Source organism: Pollicipes pollicipes, unplaced genomic scaffold, assembly GCF_011947565.3.
Source record: "Pollicipes pollicipes isolate AB1234 unplaced genomic scaffold, Ppol_2.1 Scaffold_7231;HRSCAF=8579_pilon_pilon_pilon, whole genome shotgun sequence".
In the NCBI taxonomy this organism is placed as follows: Eukaryota; Metazoa; Arthropoda; class Thecostraca; order Pollicipedomorpha; family Pollicipedidae; genus Pollicipes; species Pollicipes pollicipes.
This window is the reverse complement of record NW_023597034.1, coordinates 28,265,963-28,282,079: the sequence shown is the minus strand read 5'-3', so window position 1 is coordinate 28,282,079 and position 16,117 is coordinate 28,265,963. Positions and strand designations below refer to the sequence as shown.

Genomic DNA, 16,117 nt, shown 5'->3' with positions numbered 1-16,117 from the left:
ATAGCCATCCCCCACCGCCCTTGACCACTGCCAGGCGTGCGGCCGGCCGCGCGACGGCCCGGCTGCGCGGCCCGGCGGCCCACGCCGCACGCGTCAGCTGACTGCGGGACACGTCAGCTGAGGGGCGGCCGCCCCGGGAAGGTAGGCTGCGCCGGCCTGCCGGCAGTAGTGCCTTTCACCCGCCCGCGAGCGGCGGCCACAGGTGGAGAAGCGGACGGTCAGACAGGAGGGGAGAGGGCGAGGGGATGGCGGCCGCCATGTCCCTGGGACGCGTAACGGTGTCGTGCGCGGTGGTGGTGTGCTGTGTAATAGGACTCGCAAATGGTCAGGCGCAGCAGCAGCAGCAGCAGCAAGTGCCAGTGCAGCAGCAGCAGCAGCAGCAGCAACAGGTGCCAGTGCAGCAGCAACAGGTACCAGTGCAGCAGCAGCAGCAGCAGCAACAGGTACCAGTGCAGCAGCAGCAGCAGCAGCAACAGGTACCAGTGCAGCAGCAGCAGCATCAGCAACAGGTACCGGTGCAACAAGGGCAGGTGCCTCAGCAGCAGCAGGTACCGCTGCAACAACAGCCTCCACCCATGCAGCAGCAGCCGCCCCATATGCAGCAGCAGCCACCCATGCAGCAGCAGCCGCCTATGCAGCAGCAGCCGGTCATGCAGCAGCAGCCACCTATGCAGCAGCAGCCACCTATGCAACAGCAGCCGCCTATGCAGCAGCAGCCACATATGCAGCAGCAGCCACATAGGCAGCAGCAGCAGCTGAGCCAGCAAGAGCACGCCCAAATGCAGGCCCAACTGCACGCCCAGATGCAGGCTCAGCATCATGCCCAGATGCAGGCCCAGCAGGGCGGCCAGCGGCTGCCGCCGGGCGTGCCGCCGCCGCAGCAGCCGCAGCCGAACATGGTGCCGCCGCCGCCGCCGGGCGGACAGGGCCAGCGGCTGCCACCTCCCCCCGCCCCCGGGCAGCCGGTTCCCACCCTGCCCGGCGGCCTCAAGTTGCCCGTCGCCCATCACCAGCCTCTCGGTAAGCCGGCCGAGCCCGCCCGACAGGACTGGTGGGACGGAAGTGTCGTCACACTCCGCCGCGCGCCGCACCAGCTCAGTGCAGCGGGCACTAGTGAAATGGACAGCGGCCGTACCACGCCTGACGTGACTAGGGGAACCGGTGTAGCAATATTGGGCCACGTGGGCGACAGGGATGGCTATATTTCTGCCTGCTTTCCAGGGGCAGCGCAGGGGGGGGGGGCGGGGGGCAGAGTATGTTTCGCCCCCCCCCCCCCAAAGAAAAACATCGGAAGACCCCTCTTGCCCAACAAAAGGCTCACGTGGATTACCGAAATTTCGATCGAGGAGATCCTCACACTTTAGCTGCAGGGTGCTAAATGGGGTTCGACAGGCTGTTTTCGGCATCAAAAAACTCGTTTTATAGAACATGAGACTGCCTTTATGAATTACGCACCTCATGCTCTAGATCAGGAGGACCTATTTTGTGTTAGCTGAGGCCCTTTACTGAATCGGGAGGTACCGTTATGAACTAAGAGGTCCAATGATAAACTAGGAGGCACCGTTATGGACTAGGAGGCCCTTTGATGAACTAGGAGGCTTCTGTTTTGGACTGTGATGCACCCATTTCAAAATGCATGACCCCTGTTATGAACTAGAAGGTCCTCTTTATAAAAGAAGTAACGGGATGAAACAAAATACGGAATACGAAATAGCGGGTGCTCATTATCTTTTTTTATTTATTCCGTTACGAAATAGGAGATCCCATGATGAACTAGGAGCCGCCGTGATCAACTAGGAGGCACTTGATGTGCACTAGGAGGCCCCGTTTTCTTCTACGTGGCCCCCATTATTAACTAGGAGATCTCCGTTCTGAGCTAGTAGGCCCATTTTGAACTAGGCGACCCCGTTTTGAACTAGATGGGGGGGGGGGGTCCGTTATGAACCAGGAAGTCTCCGTAAACTTCGAGACCCCTTTATGAAGAAGGTCGTCTCCGTTATGAGTTACGAGGTCCCGTTATGAACTTGGACCCTCCATTATGAAGGGAGGGACCCTGTAATGAAATTGGAGGCTCAGTTATGAACTAGGAGGCCCAATCATGAACTGGGAGGTCCCATTATGAACTGGGAGGCCCATGTTATGAACCGGGAGATCCTTGTCCTAGATTAGGAGGCGCCCTTTATGTATATCAAGAAACCGCTTTTGTGGAATAAGAGCCCCTTTCATCTATCAACAGGCCCATGCCCAGACCAAAGCACTTGGGGTGCATAAGTAGACCAACAAGATCCGACTTAACAACGTTCCTTTGAACAAATTTTTAGCACCTCAAGCAAGCTGGGCTGCCTTGGAGGTGAATGGATGTACTGTCTGAATTCGAGGCTTGGGACCCAAATCGGTGAAGTTAAAAATGTTCTAGAGGTCGTGCAGCAAGCCACGAATGTGTAGATGTATTCGAAAAACTTTGCTAAAATCGTGAAGTTTGTTTCAAATACGTGAACACTTGCTGTATAAACATGTTGGTGTCACCATCGTGCGGAGGGTGACACTTACGCCTAGCCAATCAGCCTCATTTCATATCAGCTTCATCGATGTGCCCTGGCTAGTTGGTGTTCTAGGTCAGTTGAAGCGTCAAATTTTACATGTCTTCCAAAATGACGCCCTCATGCGTATTTTGGATATTATGCAGACACCGGGTTTATTATGCAGATACCGGGTTTATATATTATGCAGACACCGGGTTATTTGGATATTATGCAGACACCGGGTTTATTATGCAGATACCGGGTTTATATATTATGCAGACACCGGGTTATTTGGATATTATGCAGACACCGGGTTTATTATGCAGATACCGGGTTTATATATTATGCAGACACAATATATTATGCAGACACCGGGTTTCATTGCCGCTACTCCATTTTACACTAAACGGCTGTTGGTGTCCATCCCTAGCCAGCCCTACATTTTTACAAGGTCAAGTTAGGTCAGATGAGATGATGAGAGGTCAAGAAACATCTTGAGTTAAGCCCTTTACTTTCGACATTGCCATCGGTAATCATGGATTACAACGGGGTTTTGTCGGCTCCGCAGTTTTGCATGGTTTTCCAGATCGGACCACGTGTCGCTTGCATGGTTATGTTGGGACCTTTTTGGGAATTCAGTGCCAGATGGCTGCAGTGTTTTCAGTGTTATGCGCCCGTTATACAAGTAAGCTGCATTATACGCTTAACCAGGCTAAAGGAAGTTTTCCCTGCTTGTACACTCATGAGGAGTTTAATTATTTGATGCGTATGCTTGAAATTTGGAATTCTAACAACTGAAGAACGCATTTTAACTACTTCCGGCATATTAGATTAGTGAACGAAATTCCGGAAAGTTTTCATGGAAAAGGGACCTAGCACGCAGGCAATTGTAGAGTGGATGGCTTTATGAGTACGATTTGCCTTACCAACTCAATCCGGGGTATTTTGAGTCGTGCTCATACTAGATATCCCGTCAAATACCCCGTCAAATACCCCTTTCTTTTCTCAGGCTTCACGGGAAATATTTTGTTAACCCAGCTCGCTGTCCACCTTTGGGTGCTTAAAAGTACTTTATGGAAGACTTTCAGGGACGTTTATATCCGAACATATTCTGCTGTGTGGGTAATTGCAAAAATAGCGTAAATGAAGCTAATTATCTCAAAATACAGCGCAAGCAGTAACGCTGTGTAGTATTTGCTGGAGAATCTACCGAACATTTCGTTTAGTCTTACCCATATCAGTTCACATACTTGTTCAAAATCCATGCCAACCCATACCAACTGTTATCCCTATCACCTGGGCACCTCTGGGTTTATCTGACCCATAAAGTTCTCTAGTTCACACCCACCTGTTACCCATTCCTAATCAGTTCTACCTACACTACCCACCCGCTGGACTGCCTTGCCCTACGTAACCTCTGCAATTTGCGAAAGGTTGAGGAAAGTTTTCTGTCTTTTCCAGTAACTCGGTTGGTGTAAGCGTCCGCTTTCCAGTTCATTCATCAGTGGCGGGCTGGGCTTGAGTCGCTTTATGCCCTAGCCAGAGAGCAAGGTAGGTGTAGAATAATTCTGGTTTCCATGGGCGCCCCTATACTTCGCATATACTGAAAACTATGGTTGATTGAAATGTATTATATAAGATGGACATTCACCCATCAGTTTTTTCGTTGGTCCCTCAGAACGGGATACAGCAGGCAAGGAAATTTTCTGATTTTCTTAATCTTCCTTTGTATCTATTTTGTCAAAGTTTCGCCTACCTGATATGCACAGGGGCGGTTGTAGTGTCCGGTTTGGGAAGGGACGCTGAGTGAAATTTCGCGAAAACGCAAGATGGTGATCGCCGCAGGATGATGTGCGCGCTGCAGGATAATGCGCGTTGAATGGAACAGTTTTACCATGGGTGTCATCGCTGTAATCTAAAAGTAGCATGGCAGAGGCGTTTCCAGGGCCAAAAAAGTTTCCATCCAGCGAGAAGAATATTGCTGATCGCCAATAGGAGAAAATAAGGAATACTTCGAGCATCAAGGTGCAAAGCTTTGTACTTTTTTCCTTCACAACCAAATTGTAAAGTGGCAAAGGCGTGTTTAGGCAGACCAAAAGAGGGTGCAAAAGGTATAGCGTCGAACCTAAGCCAGCTGTACGGTGATTTAAATGGTCACTGGAAGAAAATGTTTACGTATGTGAAACAGGAGGAAGGAAGACGTTGCAAAGAGAAGTCTCCAGGGGTGGGGGCAATGTGAGGTTGCATCATGTGAAACTATGGGCACAGGAACAGCATGTTACATAACATGTTTTCACTTATGCGTTGTCAGCTTTGCCTGAAAAAATAGCTATTAGCTACATGCCATAAGTAAGCTCAGAAATGACGACAGAGGAGAGTAGGAGATACCTTAGAATGTGGGGATCATGGTAGCCGATAGCGAACTGCCAGCGGATGGATGGAGGCCGCTTCAACAGGATGGAGGCCGCTTCAACGTTCAAATCGCGTCTCCCCACTTCTTCTCCTTTTGAAAGCTGGATCGTTCATCACATATGTTCATACACGTCACTTGAACACCGTAACTCATTTAAAGCAGAAATCGGCGTTGTGATTCAAAGTATAATTTCAGACCGCCCCATCAGCTTTTTCGTCGAAATGAAATGTCTTTGTTGCATAAGGTGGATGTAAAAGTTTTGCGGAACATAATCAAGACAAATGTCACACCGACTGACCAAAACACTGAAATAAGACTTACTATATATTACAACAGTGGAGCAACCAGCAGTCTTATAATGAAAAACAATCTTACAGCAGACCAAAACCAGCTAAAGTGCACCAATATGATGCATGAATTTAAATGCTACTACATGCTTCAGTAACTATACCTGTATTGGAATGACCACCACATCTCTATCACGACGCATGACTATGCACCTGCAGGAAGGAGCGCCAGACCAACATATGCGCAAAACCCATAACCAAAAGCTCCTACGCTCTGACCCGACTGAAAGCACACTGACTTTAAGATTATGTCCGAGCAAACGCCATTTACTAGTTGTTGAGCCATTCTCATCAGAGAAAGAACGCCTGACTTAAACAAACAACTTAAGCCATGCGTGACTGGACCTGTCCAGTCATCCATTAACAGCAGGGTGATTCGATGCCTTTACCTTTCCGTGGTGTTCAAGTGGCTGGAGAAGCGATGTGTGTCTGTTTGAATGTGTTTTGTAATTTGACTAGATATATTTGGATGCATTATCTGTTAACTGATCGTTCACCAATGATTATATTCTCGTAGAGCATGCGTCCTATTTGCCATTTTCGATGGTTTTTCGTCCGGCCGTTTTATATTGCTTTCAGAATGGGAAATGAATGTTCTTGAAACGTTGGTTAGGTTAACGTATTCAACGTATCTATATCTATAATATATATATATATATATATTATTATATATATGGCAGCTAACGACTCGACGAACACACGAGGAGAGCAATGCACACAGCCCCACAGCACACATTAGACAGCCCTGCGCTAACAACGACACACACCAACACCACACCACACACACACACACACACACACACACACCACACGCACACCACACACACGCACACCACACTCACACCACACACACACACCACACACACCACACACACACCCGCACACGCACACGCACACGCACACGCACACGCACACGCACACGCACACGCACACGCACACGCACACGCACACACGCACACGCACACGCACACACACACACACACACACACACACACACACACACACACACACACACACACACACACACACACACACACACACACACACACACACACACACACACACACACACACACACTCTTATATATCACACACACACATATTTTCACTCGCTTATACTCTTCCTTTCACACCCCTGCCGCTGCCTATGATATTTTGTAGCCTTCTTCTTTCTTTGCTGACATTAATCCTACGCACCATCGTATTTGTCCCGCACGAACTCAAGCACTATCGGTTCTTTGTTATCCTCCCTATTTCTGTCCCCTGGGTACGCTGATGAAATGTCGCTAGTAAATTCATATGTCGCCCCGACATACCAATTTTTTGGACACTAACTAGTGATCCGTGTTAGTTGCATGCAATTCGTTAAATAAGCTTAGAAATATGGGTCTTGTTAGGGGGAAGGAAACGTCTTTTCACTCTCGATAATCCACTAAGAAGCCCCTTGACACGAAGGGAGCTCATCGAGTCCCCTCCATTAGCATAAAGCAGTTCTCGCGCCCATCAAATGCTAGGGGTAATGCGGATTCCGTCACTGGGCTCGTGTACACGATTCTGACCACGATTCACGCACACGGTCATTCGGTCCACGTATACTCAAGGCAGTGCGCGACAGCGAAGCGGTTCGGGACAGCACGAGAAAATCAGTATAACGCACCGCCACGCATTTTTAATCGACATATAGTGTTCTCCGTTTCGCTGTCTCAGTTGGTTAAGGCACCTGCCTTCTGATTCACCCGTTTGTGGCTTGGCGGGGACTAGGATGGTCTGCGATTGGTGGCGACCGGCGGGGTTATGGTCAGGTGACGTCAAAGGGCACCACAAACCTCGCCGAGAATGCGGCACGTTAAGCTCTCGCCCTAAATGCTATCGTTGGTCCGTGATTTCACGATATGATGATGCTGTCAGGGTTCGCGCAACAAGCGCTGATTAGGGTTTGGATCGGATCCCAAAGACATCAATCAAAGGTCTGGAGTAAATCGTTAGAAACTCGGCTTCGTGAAATCAACAGTTGATTCATGGACCAAGGGAATCACTTTATTGTTGCGACAGATTGTACCTTTATAAGACAACTGCCCTTCAGAAAATTTGACGGCACTTCCTCAGTGCCATTCGTATGCGTCCTTCTCTCACCTTTCCCAGCCTCCCTCCACAAATCTTCGAGCTGTGTTTCGGTTCACCCCAATTGAGTTTTTTTTTTTGAAACTACGATAATATTAGTTTTGATAAAATCAAAAAGTGTCTGTCGGCAAAAGGCAACTGATTTTGCATGTATTAGATCCAGGAACGTAGCCGAGGGGGCGGGGACCAGGGGACTATATCCCTCCCTCCCTGAAGCTATGATGTTTACACTTATATCCTTTCGCAGCAAATGGGGCCAAAGCCGGAAATTCGACAGTTCACTTTCGTGTGGGAAATATGCTGGGTATATCCCTCGTTACAGCTATTCCGTTTGTCGCTTGCCTGGCAGTACGTGCGATATGTGTCTTTGAACTTGTCGCTGCTTTCGTGTCCTGTCTCCTATTTCTTCTGTCGAGATTTCAAAAGAACAACGAGCACCACCCGGTGGTGCGTTCACCGAACTTCGTCATATCCATCGTTTAGCAGCACGTCTACAAAAATGGACTCCTACGGGTGATCACAGGCTGGCTGAAGTAAGCCCCGTGGACATAAACCTTTCGTGTGTCAAAGTTTACTGGGCTCGTTTACTCACTTCTGACGGTATTGCAGCCGCCATTTATGGGGCATGCGGTAACTATCGGTACCTTCCCGTCGAATAGGTGAGGTTTGGTTCGGGTGGTGCTCGTCGTTTGGCTCCGTTTTTTGAGCTTCTTATTGACTAGTAGTTCAAGGAGAAAGATGGGGGTGGTTGAGGGGGGGGGGGGGGGGTACGGGCGCGCCGTCTACTAATGCATTTTGCTCTCTGAAAGAGAATGATGGAAGCGTTATCAACATTATATTTATGGAGGCGTCATTTCTGACTGGCAAGTATACATTAGAACAGGTGCTGCGGCGCAAGCATGAGTTTGTCATTAGCGCAGGGTCTTCCCAAAACGTTGTGGAAAGTGGGACTCATTTTTTGGAAAGGTTGGGTCTAAAATGTGTCAAGCCTTGCTATCTTTCAAGTCCATTTGCAAGGATCATTATAATACCAGGCATACCTCAGCGGGACAGTTGATTATACGGCAATTAGGAAAATGTGTGGTATGATACACTACGCACGTCGGACGGAGGGGTTGCATGATCATGGCAGGTGTCTTCACAAACCACTTCCGTTGCAGCTGTCTGGTTGTGAAAATCGATGCCGTGTGTGTGACAGCTGTTCTGCGTCACCTCAGGCACGGATCCCATCGATCCCGAGTTTGACATCATGGCGCCGGGTCTGGCCATGGACTACCGTATCTGGGTAGAGGCAGGCAAGGAAGAATGTTTCTACCAGTACGTCCAGCCCGGAGCTCAGTTTTACGTCAGCTTTCACGTGAGTTTGCGCCAGCTTTCACGGGGATGCGGGACTGACCACCGGCTGGGTATCGGGTTTCAGTTCTCACTTCTGTGTCAGATGTGTGAACAGAATGACGACATTCGTCAGGTTGCGTGCTTCGTAACACCAGTCGAAGGTTTGTTCGCTGTTTGAAGGCGATCATCTGCGCGTCTTAATGCATCTGTTGCTGTCCAGTTTGGTTGCTGACGGAGTTTCGAACGGCACTCAGACAAATGTCGACGTACTATAATGAATTTTCCAATGGCGGTTACCGCAAGAATAGTTGTCCGTTTTACTTTGCGTTCAACTTCGAACACATGATGTTAAAACTCTAATAAAAGTACCCGAAACTAGTAACGACAGACTCAACAGGAAGCCGGAAGACGCGCGAACGTCACGTGACTGGCTTAACAAATAGAGACGAGAAATTGACACGCTTAGCTGGATGATCGAGCGGAGAATCACGTGGTGCCAAATGTGTTGTCGCACGTGACACGTGCACGGAAGCGGCCAAGACCAATTTGGCCGGTTTAATGCTTTTTTCCGTTTTGTACTGTGTTTCGGTAGCCAAAGTACATGGAGGCGCAAATCCAATGGAAAAGCAAAGTGTTAATTGCTAATTTAAGCTTTGAGCAAAGCATTAATTGCTCTAATGGCAGGCGTTAATTCACGTGTCCAACACGAGTTTATGCGACGCATGGTCGTGCCAGTATTGGTCGGGAAAGCCAGAAATGTCAGCATGTTGAAAACGATGCCGAACAAAACACGCTGTCGCCGAAACCGCAGCCAAATTATAATATCGTAATAAATCGTGACTAAATTTACTTCACCGTGTGCGTCGATTTATCGCCTTTATTTACCCACATTCATTTGCCATTATGTGCACTGCCCCGTTCATACATCACCTTAATCTAAACGGTCCCAGCTCAATATTTTCGCGTCGCCAAAATGACACCAGTCGATTGTCCAGTCGCCGGCGACCAGTATTTTAAGTAAAACGACGAAACACGCTCGCGTCGCTCATTCATTGGTCGTGGCGAGAAAGGTGAGCTATAGTGACGATCAAACGCATTACCGGAACCCCTTGCTTTGAGAGATGCCAGAGGCCCACATACTTCGAGTGAAGAATAGTTGGTAGCGCGTACGATAAGAGGGCGCACAGAATGCAGGAAGTTTTAGCGGAGCTCACTGCTAGTCGCTTAATGCATTGGCAAAAAAAACCTTATGTATACAAGGACATCACTAATAGCCGTATTCCTGGCGGAATCATCAGGAGATTGGAGAGATATATGCGTTGATATTTCGGCTGTACGCTTTTATCAATACGAATATCAGTAGTAAACGCAAAATTTCCTGCCGATCCAAGACGATTTTTTCAGGTTTTTTCTTAACAGCGAGCAGTAGTTTTTACAGTTCACCAACATTCACGGAATAAACAATGAACAATTGTCAGTCATCACTATCATACAGTGTATGTCCAATCAATAATTAAAATTCACGAAAAATACGTGTACATGCAAACGAATTCAGGTGAACAGGCATCACGCATCACGCATCATTTATGCATGCGAGCGATTTCAAGCAAATAGGAATCGCGCATCACGCACCAGTTATCCACGCAAACGCTTTCAATTTAGCAGGCATCGCGCATCACGCGTCAAGCATCACCCGTACATCAAACGATTTCAGTGTAGCACGCATCACACATCAAGGCACTAATGACCTTTGCATAATCGGCCATGAAGTGTTGGTGACCGTTGTTAATGGCACGTATAGAAGTGTCTTATGCGATACATGCATTCAACACGTTTAGAACAAAATCACTTAAAAATTCTCCCCCAAAATTGTCTGTTTCTTTGTCTCGGTTTGACCTTAACCCAGTCTGACTTATTACTGCCTTTAAGGACTGCCAGCGACGCAGTCTATTCTGTATTTTTTTGTTTCCGTACGACACCCCAAAAAATGTGATTTTGTCCAGCCTACCGAGCGAAGCATTTCGATGGCCGGCTGGGCTCCCTTTAAATAACAATTTCCGTTGAGCTTCGATATCAAACCTCTTGACGTCTGGCGACCTTGACCTTGACCTTCGATCACAAAGCGTATTTTAATTAACATCGTCTCCCTGACAGCTTGCCGCTGCTGCTATTGGGTCTCATGTTTGTAGCATTTGCGTTTGCGGAGGTACCGTCCCCCCAAGACGCTAGGCTGAAAGCCCTCCTAGGGGTACGCTCGAGTTGATGAAGCTGCTTTTCATACAGATGAACAGGATGGTTGGAGACCTAAGGGTGCCGATTGTAGAGGAGTTAACGCATATTCGTTAGCCACCGCATGCCTGGGAGACCAGAGGCACTGGATTCGATTTCCGCGGTGCCCGCCCCCTTTTGTGTCCCCCCCCCCCCGAAACATTTTGTGTCCCCATGTTTTTTAGCATGCCGATGCGTTTTTCGAGCGGAGTCCCGTGCGACCGTGCGCCGTGTACCCTAGACTCCGAGGACCCTCACGACGCCCGCTCGCATCCCTCCGTGGCCCCCAGGCGCTCTTCAGACGCTGTTGTGATGAGTTTTGGGTCGTCTGTTCCCTAAATCGTCCATGACCAGGTTTTCTACAGGTCGTCACACACGGTGCTAATGCACTCTGTGTGCCGCGTGACTGGGGGTTCTCCATGACCTCCTGTTTTGTGTCGCCAGACGTTGCGTGGGGGAGACGGCATGACTGGGTTCGCCGTCCGGGATCCGACCGGTCAGCTGGTGCATCCATACCAGTGGAAGAAGCAGTCCGAGTATGAGACCACGTCCGAGACTGGCGGATACTTCACCTCCTGCATCGACAACCAGTTCTCCCGCTTCGCCGGCAAGCTGGTCAACATGTATCTGACCACTTTCAGGTGCGTGTGAAGAAATCAGCGTGGTTATCGTAAGTGTGGGTGCAAAAGGTGTGCTTCTACCTCAAGCACTATGTCCATTTCACCAGATTCGCACCCCGACCTTGGCCTACCGGGAATGAATGTGGTCCGCAGTTGGAATGTGGACTACAAATTAACTCACAGAGCGGAAATAAGTAGCACCTGCAAAAACTCATCTATGGCGGTCGGCATTTTTCGACGCCCACATCTACGACTAAAAGTGTTCTAAGAGTTTCGTGCTTCCAGAAGTTTCCTTGTGATTGCAACTTTCTCTGGCATGGCCTCTTACCTGGCCGTAACGCGTTTCCCGACGTTGGGACCTGAAATTTGGTAAAAATAGCTTGTTTTGATTACAGGTACGATGAATGGGAGAAACACTCTGAGGAACTGGAGCAGTATGACATCGTCGCTACCAATTTTACGGTAAGCCGCGCCATAAGAGGGCTTCACAGAACACTAACATTTTTTCCACTAACGTAGGACATGCCGTTGCGCTCTTATGGTGTCAGGCCTGTGTTGAGTTCGTGCTTTCTGCAGTTAGCTTTCGATACCTTAGTGATGAATTAATCTTGTTTCTTCATGTGATAAACTCATCGGGCATTTCGAGTGCATTTTGCTTTTGCCCGTCCGTATTATATTGGCCTCATCTTATCCGAAATTACTTTATGTTTGCTCTGGGTATAACTTGCTTGTGTAATTACCAGATAAGTGTCATTATAGATGCTCGTCATTCTGCACAGGAGGCTTCACCTTGCGCCCTTATTAGCGAAATTGTTCAAGGTCACGCTTATGCCATGGCTATATTTTAACCCGACAACGTTGTTGCCTGTCCTTGTTTCTTTTAGCCTCAAAACTTCCCCAAGTTGACATGATCTGTGTACACCTTGACCGCATCCCTCGCCCACGCTGTTTACAGAACGGTCTGGGCTTAGTGGACCACAAGGTGCAGATCTCCAAGCAGTACCTGAGCCATTCCAGGTCCCGCGCGGCCAGCGACTGGGAGCTGCTCATCTCCAACAACGCCTACGTCATGCGCTGGTCACTGATCCAGGTGGTGGTGGTCGTCGCCACCGGTTGCCTGCAGGTGTTCTTTGTGCGCAAGCTGTTCGACACGCACACTAAGCCGCGGGGACGGATATGAGCGCGGGGCAGAAATGGTGGACGGGTTAAGGGGGATCTGGGTTGGTCGTGACATCTGACGGGCGTCAAGCATGTGCTGATTTCACCTCTGGTGAATACCACTCCAGGACTTCGGTCGCACGCGATTTGCGACTTGGGGAAGCAGTCCACATCGGCGCGAGATCTGTGGTACGTGGGTGGGATAATGCAGATGTATCGTACCGATTTTATTGAGTGACTGGGGGGGGGGGGGGTACGGTATGGAGGTGACAGAATTGAGTGCACGGCAAAGGCAGCTGCTTGAACTGCGAGATGTATTCGCGATGACTGACATTCTTTTTTAATACTGTCCAATGAAGTGTGTCATCTTTGCCGCTTGAGATAGTACTGAGGTTACTATCACTTTGTTGTGATACGAAACGCCTGTTCTCTTGTTTTCTTACAGGAGTGGGAATCTCATGCAGTCCCGAATGCAGTTGGAATAAAACATGAAATGTATTTCAGAACAACGAACTTGCTTTTCGCTCATGATTGTAATGCAGCCACACGCCTCGCGGCATGTCGACAGAAGCGGCGGCGAGCGTTGTTCAGGCTCTAAATGTCCTGAGTTGGTCACTTGCGTTCAGTACGGCTGCGTGGCGATGGATCGTTTCGTTGCAAAGTCATCTCGCAGCACTGACAAGTCGAGGAAGAGAATGGACATATTTGCTCATTTCATGTCGTGGCTGATCTATGATGTGACCTGCTTCAAGGATGCAGTGGCCAATGCGTATTGAAACATCCAGAATTCATAGGCGGTGGTCACAACGTCCAGAATCGCGGTATTCAGCGTTCATGACATCCAAAAATCGACCAATGTCCCTGGGCAGAGGGAAATCACTGGCATTCAAGCGCGCAGCATCCAAAACCGTAGCACCTGAGGTTCATAACACCCAGCACTCACAACATCCAGCCTACGCGAGATCCAGGGTTCCAGATGCTGTACCAATACCTGGCAAACCGCAACCTATTGGTTTAGATATTACCCGGTAGCGGAATACCGTAGCCGAACTTGCCCCATCTGTGCCGATGGGCGATAGGGGGTAAAGATCTACCCAGTTAAACCACCGTGCGTGTACATGGACAGCGTTTTGTTTGTACACGCAAACTTCGCCGCGTCAGCACGCTCTTGGCAGCGAGCGTAATGAAGAACTCTAAACTTTGATCTCTGGGCAGTGGCATCGATGATCTCTGCGACTACTTGGCAGTAGCTGCACGGCGGTCGTGGAAGGCTCTTACTGTGTTACCTGGGCTTTTTATCGCGGGCTGTGGATATAATCATCTGCGGTGTTAATTGAAATATGTGAGGCTTTTGTAGTCCAATGAAGAAAAGGAAGAAGCAAGAGTTTTCTAGAGTCGATGCATCATATTTATTCTCTAGCAGTGATCTGAACTTCAATCTCGTCGAAATTGTCAGTTATTGGCAACAAATATCACGGGTATTCTGGGACGTCAGTTGTCAAGTGCATTTATGAGGAGCATTGCTCATTTACGTCCGACAGTACCTTTATCCCTATTCTTCGTCAAACTGCCAGGACGAAAATAGTTAGTTGCATTATTATTCCGGCTCCGTTCCATTGTCGTTTAATACTGTATCGGATATACCATATGCAACACCGTAATTCTGTAGTACAATACCGTGTGTACCGTACATGATCCCGTGATGAACTACTCAATGGCTTTGATAAAGGCATGTTGCTGATCTATTGATATATCTGTCCCTCGTTTTTCCTGGCTATTCGACCAGGAACAAGCCTAGAAGTATTGTCTTATGCAATATGTTCTGGGGCTAAGACAAGGATGCCGCTAAAACAAACCTGACCCCCACCCTGCACCTTTGTAGAGATTTAATCCGAACCCTTTTGGATGGATAGATTTCTGAGACCCGAGCTTGCGCTAGCCAATGCTTGCGTGACTATCCCCACCAACGTTAGTAGCAATGTACCAGGGTATTGTCCAGCTGCCGCGCTAGTCGGGCCAGTTTTACTTTTCGTATTGCTCCTAGGACAACAAATGACATAAATTGTAGTACGGACAGTAAGTGCCACACCATGCGGAGCAACACACGCGGTTCTAGCCAGTATCATAAACACCCGAATTATGTTCGGTATTCCGGCTGAAGCCTAGCACCGACCACCGCGGTTGCGGAGATCTGCACGCGCTTCGCAGTCCCACGCCAGGACGGCGTATTGCGGAACGACTGCGTATGGACTCGGATGGATTGGACATCGGCGAATAAGGTAATGGCTTTAATCTGATACATTTGTGGAGACAGCTGCGGATGGACCCATGGTCGTCGTATCTAATACGGTCCCGTTGTGCAATAACGAACAATATTGGAGCAATGTGAGCGTCGGACAAAGCATGGACATTAAGTTCTTAGTCACACGACCACGTATAGAGAAACGCGACTCGCTGTTGTAACAAAGTGACAGCTGCAACGTAGCCGCGCCGGGCAGGCTCACTCACGGCTTTGGATCGGCAGGCCTACCTCGGTCTAATACAGTCTAACAGACCTACCTCGGTTAACAGTCTAACCCGCCCACTGTGCAGGCGGCAAACGGGCTGATCCTTGTCTGCCAGCAGCGTGATGGAAAACCCGTGCTTTGCACCGACCCCACCCAGGAAAGACGGGCATAGCGCACTACCCGTCGACGCGAAATAAACAACCTTGCAGCGACAAGCGCCCCTGAACGGATTGACGCAATAGATGCACAGACAGTCTTCCTGGCTATACTTCTTTTGGCTTCCAGCACTTTGCAATGATGCCACAACACGGCACGATCACAGGATTTATTGACTGAAGACATGAAATCGCCTGCGCGGACCGCGGCACCACTAAAGCTTCAGAGCACCCTACAAGTCGTCTGCTTACAGGAGTACGCCCTTAGACGAGCTGTCCCTGTTGACCAGATGATGATACGCGCTCAGATGAGCTACCCCTCGTCTCTCTCCGGCTGGTCGGTAACAAAACAGTACAAACATCGCAAAGCCTTCAGCGCCGGGCTGCAAGACTCACCAATCGGAACCGGCTGCGCGCCGTCTCACGCAATCGGCCGTGACGTCATAGACTTGCCCTAGCACGTCGTCGCCAGGTAATCCACGGATGCATTCAATGCGTCCTGCCCCTTCTCAACCGCTCAGTATGCCCAACGCAACAATCGACGGCCACGCTCTCCGCCCCTGGTAAAGTCCAAAGTCTCCGGAGAGCCCTGGACGACGGGATTCACAGCAAACGGACTTCACTGGCGCTAGACGCACGCTACCGGCCAACACGGGCACCATGTGGCGGCAC

At 49.2% G+C, this 16,117-nt stretch overlaps 1 protein-coding gene across 1 annotated transcript; it reads left to right on the top strand.

The window, feature by feature from the left end:
- The first annotated feature begins 694 nt into the window (after nt 1–694).
- On the top strand, nt 695–12,979 carry LOC119110602 (transmembrane emp24 domain-containing protein 1). Its single transcript, XM_037234486.1, has 5 exons — nt 695–1,020; nt 8,620–8,759; nt 11,450–11,646; nt 12,021–12,087; nt 12,581–12,979. Exons 1-5 carry the CDS (start codon nt 705–707, stop codon nt 12,803–12,805), a joined length of 945 nt encoding a protein of 314 aa, XP_037090381.1. The 5' UTR covers nt 695–704; the 3' UTR covers nt 12,806–12,979.
- Nucleotides 12,980–16,117: the final 3,138 nt, after the last annotated feature.